This window comes from Rhagoletis pomonella, unplaced genomic scaffold, assembly GCF_013731165.1.
Source record: "Rhagoletis pomonella isolate Grant_MI unplaced genomic scaffold, Rhpom_1.0 Rhpom_scaffold_00005, whole genome shotgun sequence".
NCBI lineage: Eukaryota > Metazoa > Arthropoda > Insecta > Diptera > Tephritidae > Rhagoletis > Rhagoletis pomonella.
In genome coordinates this window covers 47,474,376-47,494,669 of record NW_023458559.1, presented here as the reverse complement: position 1 = coordinate 47,494,669, position 20,294 = coordinate 47,474,376, and the positions used below count along the sequence as shown (strand labels likewise).

At 36.7% G+C, this 20,294-nt stretch overlaps 1 protein-coding gene across 1 annotated transcript in view; it reads left to right on the top strand.

The window, feature by feature from the left end:
- The window catches only part of LOC118739078, a 79,059-nt gene extending 59,601 nt beyond the window's left edge, over positions 1-19,458 (top strand). Inside the window, exon 6 of the mRNA XM_036470198.1 lies at positions 18,769-19,458. Coding sequence (XP_036326091.1) covers positions 18,769-19,452 — 684 coding nt within the window. The 3' untranslated portion in view covers positions 19,453-19,458. The remainder of the gene's footprint in view (positions 1-18,768) is intronic.
- Positions 19,459-20,294: the final 836 nt, after the last annotated feature.

Below are 20,294 nucleotides of genomic sequence, written 5' to 3'. Positions count from 1 at the left end.
TATTTATGATTTAACAATTCATTTCATTTTATTGGACAAGACTACATCTACATCGCACGGAACAAGCAAAGCTATGGGGCGTTCGTGACCCTCAACCAATATACAAGGGGATAAACCTGATTACCTGCCACCTAAGACGTCTTAACGTGGGGTTTGGTAAGCTGCGACCAATAGTCTGCTCAACTGGTTTTGTGCCCTTAGCTCCTCTTGCTCACTGCCCCTAACGTTACACTTTTGCCCCAAAAAAATATCTTAATACTATGTACAAATTCAGATAAATTGAGTCCAGTTGTTTAAGACTGAGTTACAAGGATTTTAAAATGCGTCTTATGGTCGTTAAAAAATTCATCAATTGTGATTGAAACGCGAATCGTTCGGCTGTAAAAGCCATCAGATGATTCACTCTAAATTGATTTAGGCTGGTTGAAAATAAAAGTTACATTACATTCGCAAAATTTGTCAGGAGTTTGAACCGCAGCTTTCCTTCAACGCATAGATTGGGAAGCGTTCTTAAAGGTGATGTACAGAGCCTTTTCCTCACCACAGCAATTGACACTTGCGCGTCTTGGATCGTGTCAGCAGAATTGGGTAAATGGTATGTACGGCAAATTGCCGCACGTTTCACGATCGCCCAAAAGGTTTATCTTAACTGCTGCCGTATATGTGCATACGTACGTGTGTGGCGACTCTAATCGCCCAAGATGTTTGCCACGGTATGACCACAACCGCGAGGCCACGTTACTTCACACCGCGCATGGAGTACTCCTTCACTCTGGAGTCCCAACTGGCTGGATACGCTGCTGCCAATCTCCGTTTGGGCAACCGATGAACGCCAATAAAAGAACAATTTCGGGAGGCGAGTGCTCGCCACCGGCAGATTATAAATTGTCGATTTTCCTTTTAACGTGTAGTTGCTGCCTTAGAGTTGACCGATCTCGACGCTGTTTTAATCCAAAAAGAATTCTCTCAGCCGGATCTGTCAGCTTGGTTGCGGTTGTTCAGAGCTTTTCTTAAGCGTGTACACGCAACAGCCAGCTTCGTGCAGAGTACATGCTGCGTTCGCAATCTGCTGTAATATTAGTCGTTATTGCATAAACCTGTGTGTGCACGCCCAACAGTCATTATCAATCGTAACAGTTCTCACAAAATAAACCATCTCGTAATAAAGAAAAATATTTTAAAAATAGTTCTTGACAAACCCCAATTTTTTTAACCACGTTAAAAAAAAACCCAGAGAATTAAAACAAGATTACGATGGTATAATTATAGATCCCTAATTTACTGGTTTCACTATGCAAATCAACTGCAAAAAGTTCAACTGTTAATAGCTAAGTTAGCTTTAGGACAATCTTTACCATCTTATATATAGAAATATTAAACACATTTCTTTAGCTTTAAAACGACGTTAAGATGAAGTCTATGCGATGGGCAGAACCCGAGATATAACGATTTGAAGGAGTACATGATTAGTCAGAATCACGAAAAATTGCAAACTTTGACAGATCATATCTCCAAAGAAAAAAGCGAAAAAAAAATCCTCGAACACGTGTTAGCTTAATTCATGTATAGAACCCATAAAAAAAAATTTGAAGCCAATCGAAAATGTGACACCAACTTTGGTGTCCGATATTAAAAAGAATGTCTCAAATATATCTACGTATATATGTACGCAGTTTTAAATGCGAATGGCAACATACTTTATATAATCCATAACCGATTATTTAGAAGAGTAATGAAATACATAAATTAGGAGCACAGCCATTTATTTCATGGAGGCTATACCCGTATCATCTTCCAAAACCATTTATTGATTTTAAATAACTTAGGTACGTGAAAATGTAACTCACATACGACAGCTGATTGGATATTGTAATTACTAATTACTCCTAATGGTTTTACCCTCCTTTCGCGGCCAACCGACACGAGGATCGCAGTCCGCATGACGTACGGAACTATTTTTTTGGTGCCGAGTCCTGGAAAAAGGTGTTTTGTTAAATGTCGAGATCTAATACTATTCAGCTACAGAATCAAATTCATCAGCTGATTGGATATGCTAAAGATAGTATTTCAAATATTGATAGAGGAAATGATAGTTTGCAGCATGCAGCATAAATAGCATGATTGCTGCTATTTCATGCGTTCAAAGAACAACATATGCCATCTATGCACCATGCTAGACAGTGTGCACCGGATCGTGAATACCCCTAATGAGAACTGCAGACGGCCCTTAACATGGAAAATGTTACTCATACGCCATGTTTGCCATAATGTGACAGAGCGGTCATGAACGATATGACGCGAGTAACATTATTTTCTGCTCCTTTTTCATACCAAAAATTATTGCACATTTTCATTTGCCCATTCCAAACTTGTTTATTTAGCCATCCATATTCATTGTTAGTGATGTTTCGATACGAGTACATATGTATGAGTAAATACTCGATTACCTCTACCAAGTACCGAGTATTTTTTGTACTTCGATACATGTGACCAAGTACTTGGTGGGTATCGAGTACATTGTGCAAGAATTTGATCGGTCGAAAAATTTATGCAACTCTAGTCAAATTAGTCAAGTTGCCACAAGTTGGATATATGGGGTTTGGCACGTATCCCATGTGCTGAAGCTTTATGGTATTTCATACAACCATAGCCTGCGTTACGCATATATTTTCATATTCAAAAAGCCAATCCGGATTAAATTAGCCATTTCTAAATTAAATTATGTATATCTTAGTAACTAACATATGAAAGTTGCGAGAATATGTATTTACCTATATGTATGTATATATTAAAACTAAGCATATATTTTCATATTAAAATGCCTTTTTTGATTAAATTATATCTTTGTAACACATAAAAGATGGTTTTATTTATTTAAAAAAGATTGAAAAACTGTTTTGAAATATTTCGTCCGAGTACTTTTGAGTACAAGTAGAATCGAGTATTTTCTAGCGATACTTTGAATAGCATCGAGTACCCCCTTCGATGTTCTAAAATGAGTACTGGTATCGAGTACATGGTGGTATCGGACGAACACTATTCATTGTTACTATCGCATCTAAACGACTTAGATTCGTGCCCTTGTTCCAGCAACATCAAAAACAATTTTTTTTTTCAAACTTTGCCATTCGGAGGCAGCGCACACTGTTCTGTTTTGGAAAAATGATTTTGATATGGCAAGTTCAGGAAAATAGTCTCGTTGAATAGGAGAACTACTCTGACTACTTTGAACCCAGTATACATATTTTTGCTGTTCCTGCATCAATAACTCTATTGCCGTAGTTGCAAAAACCAAATTTTAAATTTTTTATAAGTTCATTGCATTCTGTTTTTATGTCAAAAAAGAAAAAAATTCTAAAATTTTATTTTTGAAAGTCAAATTTGCGGCCGAGGTAACTTTTCATTCAGTCAGTAATTTGGAATGAACTTCCAAGGTAAAATTTTAAATTTTTAGTCTTTTTTGAGCTAAAATCAGCTTGTAGTAAACTTAAAAATATTTAAAATGCATTTTTCGCTTTTTGCGACTATGGAATGGATTTCTTGACGCAAAATATGTTTACCGGTTTCAAAGTAGTCAAAGTAATTCTTCTATCGACCTCTTCTACGTACTCATGACTGTCAATTTATTATTCTTTAGAATGGGGCCAACAATATTTCTCTTTTTATGATTTGACAATTTTTAAAATACCAAATAAACATATCTACATACATATGAATCTATATGTATGTATATGAAATATGATTACGATGGATTTTTCTAATATTTATAAAAGGGCGTAAAATTTTGTGCAAAATTTAAGAGCTCAATATAAACTTCTGCTACGTAACAAGTTTTCGTAAAAGTAAGTAATTCAATTAGTTAACAGGAGAATGAGAGTTTTTCTGAATAAAGCTACATATTCCAAAACTTTACCTCTATTTAAGTAATAAGACTAATTTAGGTATTTTATTAATGAAATTTTAAAAGCATACATATGTATATGCCCACTTAAAATTTTAGGCGAAATGGGCGCTGTTGAAAGTTCTCAAGTCACGTAGCTCTCGGTGGTTTTGCTAAGTACGGACTAATATACATACATGCATGTACAAGTATATACATGCTTAAATACAAATGTACATACAGGGTGGGCCAAATAAGACCTACCAATTTAAAACACGTCCAGCTCTTGTAATATTCATTTTTTTATTTATTAACTAAATTTCATGGAAATTAAGAGGCAGACATCAGACAAATGAGCACAATTTTATTCGATACAGACATTTGCTCTTCCTAGCGCGTTTTTCATTACACCACGTCGCTCAGTGTTTCGACTACAGTATATTTTGCTTAGCTGCACATCCTTCTTTGCACGAAAAACTTGTGCACTTAACCGAAAAAGGCACTTAAGCGAATTTTCTTTACTACTTCAATGAGGAAGGTATCCAAGTCCCTATGAAGGCAAATAATGGAGAAGCACTTACCACGTAGAAATTTCTGCAAGCGAAATTTTTACCGAATAGTATCTAATTATCTATATAACTACATAAATTTATAGCCATTTTCGTTGTTCTGTGAGCTGAACAAAATAAATAAAAAGTTGTAAAATTAGGTAATTGTAGGGCCAGTGCAGGTAAATGTAATACTTTCTTTGATAATTGATACTAGTCGCATATTTTTTAAGGCAGGTATCGCCAATGTGCAGGTATGCTAAATGCATCTATCGGAGCAGTTTCCTTATAAATGTTAAAAATAATGCCTCTGATGCGCATTTTGGGGTAGGTATCTTAAATGTGCACTTAAGCATAGAGACAGCAAAGCAAAATATACTGTATATGGAGGCAGGTAGAAAAAAGTCATGGTGACAGTTGATAAAAAAAGCGGTTGGACTTAGAGAGGGAAAAGAAAAAGTCATAAATATCAAATTTTATATTATTTACTCAACCCCTTCTTCACGAACGATACATTTCCAAAAAAAATACGGGAATGGGCGCGATACCGACTAATCAGTTTAGTTGACCTTTGGCGATTAGACCATTAAAGAAAGTGTTTCTTTTTCAACTGTTAAATCAATTATTTAAATATCGTGGAATATTCAGGTGAAGGAATTTATCATTTATTTGGTACTTTCCTATTTTCTTACCAAAAAATTTACTTTTAATTGTAGATGCTAAAGATTTTTCGTAAAAAAAGTCAGGTCTTGAAATTAGACGAATGTTTTAGAGAATTTAATGTAGTTTTCGAATATATATTTTGAACTTTGCGCGCGACTTTTCCAAATATATTTAATTTTTGATTTTATTTATTTTTGATTTTCAGCTTTTTTTGCATAATTTCGCGAGAAGAATTTTTCGAAAAAATCTCGCCAAACATTGGAAAAAAGCGAGTATATTACATAATTTTATAGTATAACCTTTGTTTTCTGAGAGTGGAAAGTAGGAAACAAAAATTAACCAAAATTCCATCACATTTAATGACTGGGCCCACTTTCTTCGTGAGTTTTGGACGTTATAGTGATCCAATCTTACCCATATTTCATATTTAGGTTTTTCTAAAAAAATAAAAACTTCAAACTAAATTGTATCTTAATCGGATAAAATTTTATGTTTCGCCCATAAGAGTAGAGGGTTTGGCAATTATTCCATATTTACAAAATTTCATAATTCTCTATTTCTAACTAAAGCACATGTCAAATTTCAGTGAAATCGGGGCAGGTGTACTATTATTTCCACCTGCCTCCATATAGTCGAAACACTGTGCGTCATGTTTCTGGTTGCAGGCTCCGTATCTCGTCTCGAATATTATGCTTGAGCTGTCTAATAGTCTCTGGTTTATAAACATACACTTCGTCTTTTAAATATCCCCATAAAAAAAGCCGGGCGCAGTTAAATCTGGTGAACGAGGTGGCCAAGGGAAATCTGATTTTTTTTTTAATCAAACGTTCGCTGAAAATTTCACGCAGCTGGTCCAGTGTGCGCAGTCGCTCCATCTTGTTCGAACCACAAATTAGGATGCTACTCTTCCGTTGGTCGCAAAAAGTTGTCAATCATTGTTCTGTAAGAAGCCCCAGAAATCGTTTCTGGCGATTCATCCTCATTCTCGAAGAAATATGAGCCGATAACTTTTTTGGCCATAACACCGCACCTTCTTGCTTCTTGACATAACCATTTAAATAGAAATGCGCTTCAGCCGACATCAAAACAATACCTAAACAAGAAATTTTTAGCAAAAAAAAAACCGACTTCAACTCCCATATAAAAATAAAATATATATATATATATCTCATGATCCACTGATCGGATCTCAACCAGATTAGTATGGGACCACCTCTGAGACGCTACCTCGAATCGAAATCGGTTGACATGGTCCAAAGTTATGCGGTAATATACATAAAAAAAAACAAAAACAAAAAAAAAAAAAAAAAAAGATTCCGACGAACTGATAACCTCCTCCTTTTTTGGAAGTCGGTTAAAAATCAATTTGTGTGACTGATTGTGTAAAACGAATAGCGTATTGTAGTCGTTGTTGGTGGTCTTGCGGTAGCAGTGCTTCCACAATTTGAATTTTGTATGGGTACCCCCATAAAGAGCCAACTTTGAAATTATCCGCAACGTTGTTCTGGAAATGTCCAATTAACTGGAACGACGGCAAGTTGAGACAGATGGATCACTGAACCCCGTTCCTCAAAACGGTCGACCAAACTCCAAATCATAAAGGCTGTGGCAGCTAATCTTGAATTAAAAATATTGGCGAAACTACCGCTGCGTCAAAACAATTGATCGTTGACAAGAATCGCAAAATTCGATAATTTTAATGCGTTGTTGTACACTGTAAGCATCCATTATGAATTTCTAAGAGCTTAACTAAAACATGCAGAGGTAAAATAACAATAATATTCAAAAAATAAAGAATTTATATGTATGTGTTTAACATTGGTAGATCTTGTTTGGCCCACCCTGTATATAAATATCCAGGATTTATACACACCTATATACATATTTGTATGAAAATATGTAAGTATAGCATATTAAAACTTTCACGTGTGGCTTGACAGAAATTTTGCTTACTTATGCAAATTCAATTTTATAAGATACGTAGTTACTTGTCGCTCATTTGGATAAAGTGTTTCACACCTCAGCTGTCATGAACATACATAAATGTACATTTTTACATACATAAATATGTAGTTAGGCATGTCGTGAATAGTTTTAGTCTGTCAGTCACTCAGTCACTACTTTAATGCATTCATATATGCTTCTTGGCTGCCAACAAATTGCTTCGGGCAAAATTTCTATACTTCCATGCTTAGATGTATGTATGTATGTTTATACACACATTAGCCTACATACTATATGCATGCCTTTTACGCTCATTTCAAGCTCTCATGTGTGCCACTCAGCTATTCCTATCCTTTTGGAAGCTAAAATATTTAGCTAGTCACACATTCCCGGGAAGAACAACTACATATTGCACTGTAGAGGTGCAAAACTATCGATAGTCAGGCCATCGATAGTTTTCGATATTATCTTCAAAACTATCGATATATCGTCGATAGTATCGTATTTATATGGTTTTGGCTCAATTTTCGTATGAAGATTTCCTTAAGAATATATTCCGAAATTACGTTTCGATAACCTTGTAAACTGCTGGACACTTTTTTTAATTGTTTAACCGTTAAGTTAGAAGTAAAGTTATTGAAAATTTGAAATGAATTGAAATGGAATAAAATTGGGCGTACTGAAATTTTATATATGTGGTTTTCGATATCCTCCGTCATATATAAGGCATTCATCAAGTAAATTTCAAGTTTAGAAGAAGAAAACATTTTTTATCTGAGAAGTAATGGTTTTTATCTACCTTTTATTAAACAGTAAATAGTGGTGCATAGATAATATTGAAAGTTTTGGTAAAAATTAATTTGTATCAGTTTTTTAGCGGTATTTTAAAAGATGCAAGGTTTTCCGTCATTTTCGAAATTTGACATTACTCTTTTAAAAAAGTAGCAATCAAATTTTTAGTTCAACTTGGAAGTTTAAGAGAAATGAAAAGAAAAGAAGAAATAAAACTAAAATAAATACTGAATCACATGTCTGTCGGACTATCGATAGGACCAAAAAAACAATCGGTAGTAGGGAAAAATAAAAAAACATCGATACTATCGATAGTGCCATCGATAGTTTTGCACCTCTATTGCACTGTTTAGTGAGATCTTGGTAAATTTGGTTGCTTGGTTGCTAGTGCCGAAAATTTTTTAAATAAACACATACATACATACATAAATACGTATACATATAGTGCATAAACTCAACTATTAGTTACTTACATATATCTCCAAAAGAAATTCTAAGCTCACTAACAGCAGCACTGATAATAAAATATACACGACGAATAGATAACCTCCGGACTTTTTTTAAGATGGTTAAGTATAATTAAAACTGATGTGCGTATATTTTTACAAGTTGAATATTTTCTACTGGGTTCGTACCGAGGGTAAAACTATGATTTATGTACGTATGGAAATATTTGTGCGCAAATTATATTCATATTTCATTCACATACATACATACACATATGCATTTACAGTTACAAATATTTGTTTTAATAACAGAATTTAATACGTGAATGCGATAATTGCAAATGAAAGTTGAAATTCTTACATTTCACACATTCTACAGTAGTAGCGGAACGTATTTTTATCATGGTGAGAGATTTCACCAGATAGCGGCAAGCCTGGAAAATTAGTAAAATGGAAAGAAGCTTTTTGCTCTATTAGGCAATATTTGTTGGAATTTACAAGACGATAATGTAGCTAAACATGATTGAAAAATTGATTCAAATTTCTACAAAGACAAAGAAAAAAAAATTATAAATATATTTGGTTATAAATATTCTCTGATCATTTCTGTCACTTTGGTTGCCGTACCAGGTGCTAATTTTTTGTTGTGTTTTTTTTTCTCTCAAATAAATAATCTAACCAAGTTTGCAGTCATTTCAATTTGAAATATGTAGTCAGATTTTGGATTTTTTGCTCAAAATCCAAAAATTGTTTATGAGCGGTTTATTTGTTCTTCTATGATTACGGTGAAATTTTTAAGAACGTACTTTTATTAAAAGTAAAAATAAAATAAAAATGTAAACAAGTAATTTTTAAGCGAAAAACAAACCCAATTTCATTTCTCATATACAAGTTATGGAGTACCGTTAAATTCTTCATGATCCAATGATTGAATCTAAACCAAATTTATATAGGACCACTTTTCATTTAAAAAAAATTATAGAAATCGGTTAACGTGGTCCAAAGTTCTGCGGTAACAGGTTTTTCCGACGAATTGATAACCTCCTAATTTTTTTGAAGTAGGCCTAAAATAATCTATATTTCGAACTACTAAATATTGTCGGATCGCAAAAATAATGTCGAATTCGGATTCCTCGCGCCAAATAATCCTGCGGGTCCCGCTTAAAAATTTTAATTTGATATTACTCGATTAAAGCCCCTAGCCTAGAAAAATGACTATCACAACTGAATTCAACGTACTCGAATTGACTTTATAAAGGTAGGACACCTTTTTTGTATTTAAAATATACTGAGCTCTCCACTTGAGAAAAGTTTGGATATTGATTTGAATTCAAACTTTATTCAACTTTTAGTCAAACTTTCGGAAAAAAGTTGGAGCAAAATGTTGTAAATATGTATTTACGTATCATCATTATGAGTTTCTCAAAGAAAAAAAAAGGATAAATGTTTGCTTTTTGCATATTGGGTAAATTTAAATATTGTTTGCTGGTGTTGGCTGATACTTCCGACAGGGTGGTGATAATGGTATATTTTGTGATAAATTTTTCTCAAAATAATGGGCCGTATGCATAAAAATTAAGCAATTGCAATTACTATAGCAGCCAAATCAACTAATTTATTTGTAACTTTTTAATTTTGAATATTCCTATGGATTAATGGAGTCTCTCCATTTCACTTGTTTTACAATTTAAAACTGAAGTCTTTCGAAACGTCCTGTGAACCCAGTTGGACGTGAACATATAAAATGCTGTCTATTGTCACAAAATGTGTAAAGTGTACCTGCTTTATCCTAAGTTGTCACAGGGCTAATTTTCTCAGGCCTTTCGCGATCTGTCTTGAGACGAAGGCATAATGTACTATTAAATTGTTCAGCCACCGATCTTTCCGCTTAACCGTGGGCGGTTCCCCAGAGTCACTTTACCAAAAAAAAAAAAACGACGAGGGTTTAACGGATGACCAGTGCAGTCTTACCGCTCTTATATAATACAATAGCAATGCTAAAATTATACACCTTAACTTAATTTACAGCTTCGGGAAAATTCAGCAGCACCGTGCCGCTCTGCGCGTGGTATAAAACTGGTGTGCCAATGAGGGCTTCATTCAATAAAAACCCACAAAAGGCTTTTCTGGTATAGTTTACAATAAGATACAAGCGGAATCGTGTCAAATGTCTATTGCTACCCTATAAAAGAGACTAAGTTGGAATTCGTATCCAGATAAAACTCTTAGTAAAGCCACCTATGCCACGTGGGTCTGTCGAAGACTTTTTGGTCGAACATGAGGTCCAAATGAATAGAATTGCTATACAGAACTTTAGTCCGTCCGATAGTAGCTTATGTATCCAAAGTCTGGTGACCAAGTCTAAACAAACTACAAAGTATGGCTCTACTGTCGGTGAAAGTATCAGTGAAAACATTTCAACCGCAGAGCAGATGCGCGCGTCTTTGTACTTGGCGCAAAATTTTCTATTACATTGGGTACTTAGTCTACGGTCTTTCCAGCCGAGGTAGTAGAAATCTAAATTTGTGCCAGACTGAACCTTGAGAAGGATTTAAATTTAATTACAGACAAACAGGCGGCCTTAAGAGACCTATCCAATACTACCCAACTTTTGGCAGTAAGGAACACGCTATACCAAGATTCTTCGGAATCGTAGATAACGAGATCGGCGACGATTTGGCTGCGGACGGCTCAGACGAAGGGGCCGAAACCGTTTCGTGGACTGATTTCATTCTCCTAGGGGCTCGTAGTCGAAGCATGGGTAAACTCACAGCACCGTAGGTACCGGAGATAGGTAGGGGGCCTTAGACAGGCCAGACTTTTTGGTTAAATGTCTTGAACAGAGCCAACATCAAGTTGCCTATTGATTACCTAATCGGTCATAAGCACCCGCGCTCTCACATGCACCAGTGCTTGTGCAGATTACACAGAGACGGATTTCCTTCTTTGCCTTGAAGACGGGGAGACGTCGGACTAAGGTCTGGAATTCGATTACCAAGTAGCTTTTAGCCATTTTAGGCATACAAAAGATCTAAGTAGCGGTGTCCCTTGTTCTGCTTCGGCCTTAGGGAGAAGAAATTTAGATGAGCTGATGTGGGTAGAACTTTTGACCAGTTGTTTAATCTGTTTTACTTTAATCCAAAAAACCTCGAACAGTAAGCTTTACTGTAGATAAAGATACATACTATGGAAAAATCGGTTCTTCCGGTTTTTAATAGCAAACCAGTGTTTTCAAATTGCCATATTCCTAACAACTCGGAAAACGGTTTTTGAAAATAGGCTAATATGAGAACACCTCAATATCAGGGACCAAAAATAACTGTTATCTCGAATTTGCAAATAGAAAACGTTGTCCAAATTCTGAAATTTTTACGAACAGTTATTAGATGAAAAATATTTTTTTATTTCACCGATAAGAGATTTAACCCAACATTTATTTTTTACGTTATTCGATAACAGTTATTATCCAACTTTTATTTTTTACGTTGCTTGATAACAGTTATTGCCTAATGTTTTTTTTTACGTTGCTTAGTAAACGTTGTAAGATAAGAATATTTGCGAAAACGGAGATGGAGAAAAAGATAAAGATGATGAAAATAAAAGAGGAGGAGTGAAATAACTGCTAAAACACAACGTAAAATTAAACGTTGGCTAATAACTGTTATCAAACAATGTAAAAAATGAACATTGGGAAATGACTCTTATTGGCGACGGAAAACATATTTCTCCTGCATAACAGTTATCAGGCAACGTAAAAAGTAAAAGTGGGATTATAACTCTTATCGGCGAAATAAAAAAAAAATATTTCTGATCTAATAACTGTTATGAAACAAAGTTTTTCTGATAAAATTTATAACTGTTATGTCCTTGCCCAATACATATCGATGATCCGCTGTAATAAAAACACAACTCAAAATTCAAAAAAATAAAATACCCTTTTGAGTTTCTCATGACCTAATTCATGTCCAATCTTTGCTAAAGTAAATAGTAAGGATTACTAAAGTAAGTCGTTAAGATTGGGCAGGGATTAGACAAGGATTAGAGACATGAGACATTTAATAGTGATTGCGGGTTTACTTTTTTGAATTTTTAATTGTGCCGTTTTTTGTAAAGGACAATCGATATGTAGAAAGATAGAATACATTTAAATTTATCAATATATTTTTTTTTTCAATCATGTCTTAAAAGAACCAAGTGGTAAATTCGAGACCTGAAATTCATTTTTTTTTTGTCTTATACGACATAAATGATAAAAGTTGGTAAACAAGAAACTGTGCTTTGAAGTATCTGCGAAATACAAAGCCAAGCAAGATGCCATAAGACGCGCAAGCGGTTCAAATCACAGGCAGCCAACATAATTCCATCATTTTCATACGAATTTCTGGTTAAGTGCCAAAGGAATATCTGCACTACACGCACTAGCATTAACCATACACTGCAAATACAATGCATACTCGTAATTCGCTAGCGGCAATGGGTCAAATGCAATTGTCATTCATAGGTCACTTGTGGTTTATTTGTTCGCCTTCATGCGTGCATACAAGGTACTCATATGTACATACATACATACATATAATCCGCCTTGAATAAACCTTACTCGTAGCAGGAGAATGCTGAATACTTACGCTGCATTTACATAAGGCAATTTGAGACAAGACAATGGAGAAAATGTATTAGTTGTCAAATTTTTGTGTAAAGTGGGCGTGCAGACAATTATAAAGACAATACATTTTTCAGCAACCGCCGTTAGTGTCGTTTGGCGTGAATTTCATATTATTTACTAAAATATCCAAACACAAGCCACTTTTTCATAGTTCTGTGATTTTTTGCGATTTTTTCTTGCCCCTTTTTCTCAAATTAACCAGGGCGTGAAGGGAATTGTCCAATTTACTGTCCAATTCACTGTCTTCGAAAAATCAAAGACAGTGATAAAGACTTTTTTCTTTGTGTGAGTGTATTAGTGAAAAAGTGTGAATATAATGTTATTGTCTTGGAAAAATTATATCATGTAAACGCCGTGTTACAAATGTATGTCTAGCTTGCTGATGTTGTCTGTCTTGCCGTTTCGTTAAGCTCTTTCTTCCTTTCTTCTTTGATTATGCATCACTATGGCAAGTTTCTTTTAGCCTCCAATCTAATAGTTGTATATGCGTCTGGCATTTCGTATGAATTGCTTTGTACTTTGTCGACAGCAAGGACACGCGCTTGCATACATTTTCACTATTTTATATATAAAAGAGGAGCGCATATCACATGAGCTCAACACAGTTAAGCATACACACTCAGTGTGATTTAGTTGAGTGATGTCAAGCCGGCAAATACGCTAAGGTCAGAAGTAAATGCTTCACTGGAAGATTGTGTAGTCTACCGTGAAACGTAGCTGACACGAGCAGAAACTCGATGACACAAGTACATGCGCACGTACGAGCACAAATCCGTTGGTGTGAGATGGAATGCCTTGCGGGAATATCTTCCATAGATAGCTTCTTAAATACCGGCGCAAATGGGTAATGACTAGAATGCATCGGTACGTCTAGCCAGTGCACCATGGGCTGGAATCATAATGGAAATCGGAACTGCAGTGTGCCAGAAATGGAGTGGAGGTTGAATTTAAAAAAAATTGCAAAAAAATTAAAAAAGTATGTGAAACAAATATATATCTATTTCGAAAGCATTAATTTAAAAAAATTTTATTTTGTTTATATCGCAAAACAATTTATTAAGTATGTATATACAAAAAAAAATAAAAATAAAAAAAATTTTGAACTCAATCCAAACAGATACGATTTACATAATTAGTTTTCCTAATATTTTTATGAATGTCATATAAACATAGCAATTGCAAAAAGCTGCAAAAAGAAGTGGTTTTAGAGAATGATCAACAGAAATATATTTAGAGCATTCTTTTTGAAAAACAGATCCCATGCTCCCTAAAATTCATTTGAGCATAAAAAAAATGTGCGTCGATTCAGCTGAAAGCTTATTTCATCTTATTTTGATTACCATGTAGCAATCTCATAAAATCAAACTGGCGGACCGAAATGCGGAACAGAAAATCAGGGACCGAGAACAGGTTCAAGTTTTCATTTAGTTCTCCACGAGAATGCAATGCAATATCAAGAGCGTTCCCACAAAAGAACCAAATGGGAACAAAAGTATTGGGAGCAGTTTTAAAGGGAATAAAATGAGGACAAAAGGCTCGGGAAAGTTTCCATAAAGATCAAAATTATCGGAAATTTTATCAAGAAGAACTTAACTTAACTTAAATAAGAACTTAAGTCTGGAGAATGTTCTGCTAGAGAACAAAACGAGAAAACAAGCTTCGAGAACTTAAAGCTGCTGCCAGATAAAACTTTGTGGCTTTGCGGGAAATTTATAAATTTAGCAGCAAAGCTCAATACGAAAAAGATATGCTACAATGAACGCCAAGAAAACAATTTTCTACCTCGTTTTTACTCGTGAAAATTCCTGTGGATTTTACATATTTAGTTATAGGAATATGTATGTTTCCGTATGAATACTCGAATTTGGACGAAATAAAATAAATATTAAACAAGTTCATGGTCAACGCGCCTGCAAAAAGATGGGAGTTGGCCATCCTTTCGCTTCGCGCTGCACCTAAAGCGAAGCAAGCGTTTTAGGTGGTATCAGCTTAATCGGTGAAAACCACAATCGTTAATTACACTATGCGACAGTCAAAATCGGGATGGGATGTTATATCGGTCAAAAACAAGTTATACGTGTCCCGGCGTTTCGCTGGGTCACGTCTAGGAATCGGGATATATATATAACTATCATATAGGGGAAATTGTCACCTTTGGTGGTCTTTTTTTTGACATAACTCGAGAACCACTAGTCCGATTTTGCTCAAACAAATTTAAAAAAATTTGTTTGAGCAAAATCGGACTAGTGGTTCTCGAGTTATGTCAAAAAAAAGACCACCAAAGGTGGTCTTTTTTTTGACATAACTCGAGAACCACTAGTCCGATTTTGCTCAACAAATTTAAAAAAATTAAAAATTACAATTCCTTTAATCTGTTCATATAATGTTTTTCTATATAATCAACAGTTTTGCCGGTAAAAATAAATGTATGAAGAAAAAAAATATTTTTTTGCCTAAAATATTAAATTTTTTTAAAACTGTTGATTATATAGAAAAATGTTATATGAACAGATTAAAGGAATTGTAATTTTTAATTTTTTAAATTTGTTTGAGCAAAATCGGACTAGTGGTTCTCGAGTTATGTCAAAAAAAGACCACCAAAGGTGACAATTTCCCCTATATGATAGTTACTAACTTCAAATCGATATATCTCGATTCCTAGACGTGCCCCAGCGAAACGCCGAGACACGTGCAACTTCTTTTTTACCGATATAACTTTCCCCGGTAGTTTGAACCCTTCCCGATCACTGACCCATACCATTTGTCTCACAGTGTTATAAGCCAGAGGAAAGCTGGATCATTTCAACTTCCAGATCGTTTATCATTAGGGTGAACTGTCCATTTATGTAACAATTTTTCATTTTCTGTGCTAGAAAAGTTCGTGTCTTAAGTCTTTCGCTGGCTTAATTTGCATAATTATCTTTCAGTTCTTTTTTGATTAATTTCAATATTCACATATATCAAACTAATGGAACGCGAATCATCGCGAATAGTTCCGAGAAGATTTGTTGCCTTTTCGTTCTCTGTCAGAAAGTTCCAGAGTATTTAGTTCCCAAATTTTTTCTTCGGGAGAAAGTTCCTTAGACGTTTGTTCCGGTTTTGTTCTTTGCTAAAACGTTCCAGAGACTTTTGTTCCCATTTTTCTCTCTTAGAAATGTTCTAATTGTGAACATTTCACAGGGTTTCGTTCTTACATAATTCCCATTGAGAACGTTCCCGACAGTTCTGTTCTCATTTTTGTTTCGGTTTGAATCGTTCTTGGAAACAAAACTACGAGAACGATATTTAGTTTCGATCATACCGTTTACTCTCGGTCGCTGCAAAAAATTTAAAAATTAAGAATGGTATCCTATTTTACAAAAAAGTTTGCCTCAAAAATCTTTTAAGTAATTTTTTATAAAATGCGTAGCTCATGAATACTCCAAACCCAAAAAAATAATAATTAAAAAAATTCGAAAATCCCAGCATATTCCGCATAAAAAGTCTGCTGAAGATTTTGTTTTCACTTTAATTTCTTAAACGGAAGATTTAACTAAATTTTTTGAAAATAAGTCTTCATTTTTAAGATAAATCGTAACTTCTGGCAACATTGACTACTGCTTAAACCCTTCCTTTGGCTAAAAATTAGCGTCAACTGTACCCAATGTGTGAGGCTTATTTGTCGGAGATTTTTTATAAAACCAATTCCTTAAATTGTGATTCCCCAGACGAAAGCCCGATGTGGGAGCCAGCCTCATATGAACCAATTTACTCCGACAAAATTGGTAACCATACCCCAAGCGAACGGAAAAATGGCCCGGCATACCCATTTCATTTTACAAAATCTATATAAAATTCGCAAACCAATCTCAAATAGTTCAACTGCGTACCAGTTTGCAACTCTTCATTATCTCTGCAGGTCATGTACAAGCATTCTTCAAATGAGCACGTGCCATGAAAAACAAAATGTTGGACGTAAAGAAAAATTGCGTGAAATGATAGAAACCGAAAGCTGTTGCTTTGAAAAATTATGTTGTTGACAGCAGTTGATGCCAGTGTCACCTGTTGCGCCACGAGCAATCCACTTTTTACTGCAAATATAAAAATAGATTAGAAAAATGTTTGCATGTAGGGGTACATACTCTTCTGAAAGTTCGAAAAATTATGGGTTTCGTATTAAAACTTTCTCTATGTGACACCTTGATGCCGTCGAAGACTTAGTTGAATATCTTTCAGACGTTAGTATCGAATGATGGTATAACCGCGAAAGTTAAAGTACTCTATTTCCTTGCTTCGAGCTATGTTTTGAACGATGGCCAAGACTTGGAAGGCTGGATCACTACAAAAGACATTCGGGCTCGCTACGCCTCGGAAGGTAGGACATACTTCACTGCAATGCCCTACCTTTGGCGGTAAGGGTAATATAGTAAACCGTTGCCGGCCCGGACAATGGATGTAACTGGAACCAAGGCTATGTGGAAGCAATTTACTGGTAAATGATGGATAGCCTACTATTGAATGTAGTGGAGGGCTCACTACTATCAAAAAAGGTTGGAAAAAGGAAGTTTGTGAAAGATGTGGAGATCTTAGATGGGCCTTCTTCGCCTTCAAGGTTAGCACTGGTATCAGAAATGGAACCAACGACGGTTGAACCTGGCGTAAGCATAGTACCGGTACGGAGAAGTTATGTAAATGAAGATCCTCAAAGGGGGAGAAAGCTGACTTAAGGCAGCCGAAGAGAAGAAGGAAGATGGTGAAGAAGGCTGCGACTATGACCAAGGCGTATATTTAACATCCTTTGGCTTCTAACTTTGCACCCGAAATATCAACGGCGCAGCTTAAAATAGCGAGTAGGTATTCATCTATTTTGCAACTCTATTCCGTTGCCGGACCAGGGTCCGTGTGGGCAGAATGCAAAAGTCGCATGGTTAAGAAGATTAAGCACTATCCTACTACTAGTACCAGGGGGTACTACCCCCCGCATAGTGCATAGTATTTTACCGCAAAACCACTATATCGAATCTCCAGCCAGCTGAACGATGCAGGACTGCACTGAGGAGACCTTCTAAGTATTTGGAGGAGCATCTCATCTGTGGGATCCCTCGAGCTTTTCGGCACGGTGAGAATACTACAAAATACCGATGGATGTGCTATAGGATCGCAGCAACGTCGCGGCTACTCGTGGCTCTAGTCAATGCATTTGGGGTCTTCTTGTGACCCCCTGCAGCGTCGAGGCTACTGGTGGGCTCCATTGAATGCACTGGTGGGTCTTGCAGTAGCTCTCAGAAATGTCGAGACAACTAGAGAACGCCGGTGTATGCCCTAATGGGTCATCCCCTGACTGTGAGCAACATCAAGACTTCTGGAGATTTCCGTTGGATGCACTCAAGGATCGTTTGGTATCTCTCGACAATGAAACAGAGGGTTCTACGGTAGTCCTCAGGCACTTCGAGACTACTTAGCGCCGGTGGTATGCACTGGAGAGGATCACGGTGATTCCTGGTAACAGTGTGACACTGGTGCACCGGTGGATGAACTGCGAAATCGCCTGGTAGCTTTCGGCAGCGAGAACTACTGGTGAGCACGTAATAGCTCTTCACAGAAGTAAACCTCTTCAGTGGTTTGCACAATCGTCTCAAAGAATGTGACAATTGGGATGCAACTGTAGTGTCGGTTTTTATCTTCCTGCTATCTCCCTATCTCTCTATCAACAAATTATTTTCAATAGCTTCTACCATAGTAAGCAGTATGAGCCTCACTTTATTTGTTGAGACTTACAATTATATTGTTCAATGTAATCGATTTCGATATTAAATTTCTCACTAAATGTCTTCTTTTTTCTTCCACTTGCAGGTTCTCGCCATGTGGGGTGTTATGCGTTTTTACAATTTGGTGCGTGCGGGCATCACATGGAAGGGTCCCGAGGTAATTGAGCTTAGATATAACGCCAACGACTCTCATCAAGTCGAAACGCGCTTTCCCAGCACTCACACATATCAAATGTCCTCCCATTACCAAACGCAGGCAAAAACCACGACGACGGCGGCGACGACGGCATATCATCACTGCAATGGTGGCAGCATTAGTAAGCACCGCCGGCTCAACTACATATCCGATGTGGAACGCAAACCAACCGGCTGTTGTTTCTTCGATTTCGACGACTACGACGACGATGATGACGACGAAGAGTTAGAATGTGGTGATGACGATTATGATTACGATGATTACTACTACGACGATGATGACGAGGATAGCTCCGATTGTATGATGCTTGGCGCATCGCTACAACTGAACCGTTCCTGCAACCGCACACATCGTTCAGGGCATCTGCATGCACATACGCACTCATCGCGGTTGCGCAACAACAACATACGCACAGTGCTGATAAACAAGCGGCATCAAAAGTACAAAATCGCGCAACCGCAGACACGGCTCGAAGTGATCAACGAGTCAGAGCGTAGCGCCGGGAGCGGTAGCGATGAGAACGATTCACTGCTGGTCGCCTACGATAGCACATCGTCGTTGGCATCGGTTTGACATTGGCCGGGGTGCGGTTGTAGTTGCTTTGGAAATGCGCGAACAAATGGTGACAACAACAGCGACGGCAGCGGTCTCTGCGCTGGCATCGCCGATGAGAGCGGCATCGGACAAGAAGCGGACAACGCACGAGCAGCGGAGGATGTCGAACTGCGGCAATTGCAGTTACAAATCTGGAAGCAACAATTGCTGCGGCGACAACAGCAACGGCGCCAACGGCAACGCCAGCATCAGCGTCGGCGCCGACGTCCATTGCGACGCGTCTACTGCGCTGTAAATGTAGCGCTGATGGCATTGCTAGTCGTCGTAGAGATATACGCACAAATCTCAATATTTCTTTAGAGAGTTAAGAGTATTAAAATTTATTTGGAAATCTTTGTATTCATTAGTATTTAAATGTTTCGGACCCAATCAATTTTTTTACTTTTAGCTTTTAAAATTTGATCCAGCAGTCGAACAATAAGTGAAATGTAGTCAGGAATCACGCAAAGGGAGCGATATTGCCTGTGGGTAAATCAGTCGGTAGAACCTACCACAGCTATTAGTGACGACGAAACTCTTCAGTAAAGAATCTAAGCAATTGTATAGGGCGTGAATGAAGCGTGCACAAGCCAGCGTAAGCCTTGGGATGCCTAGCGTGCCGTACATCAAACCCGTACTGCGCGTTGCAGAAACGCAATCCTCGCGAAATTGCCCGGTTTTCACCAGATAGAATGGATCTAGACCCAGGGGCTTCGAATTTGGTCGGCGAAATATTTCACCGTAATAGATGACAAACGAGCCGGACTGTTAAAACTAGTTTTAGCGTTAACTGTTCGATAGCGCAGCAGTCTAACGAGAAA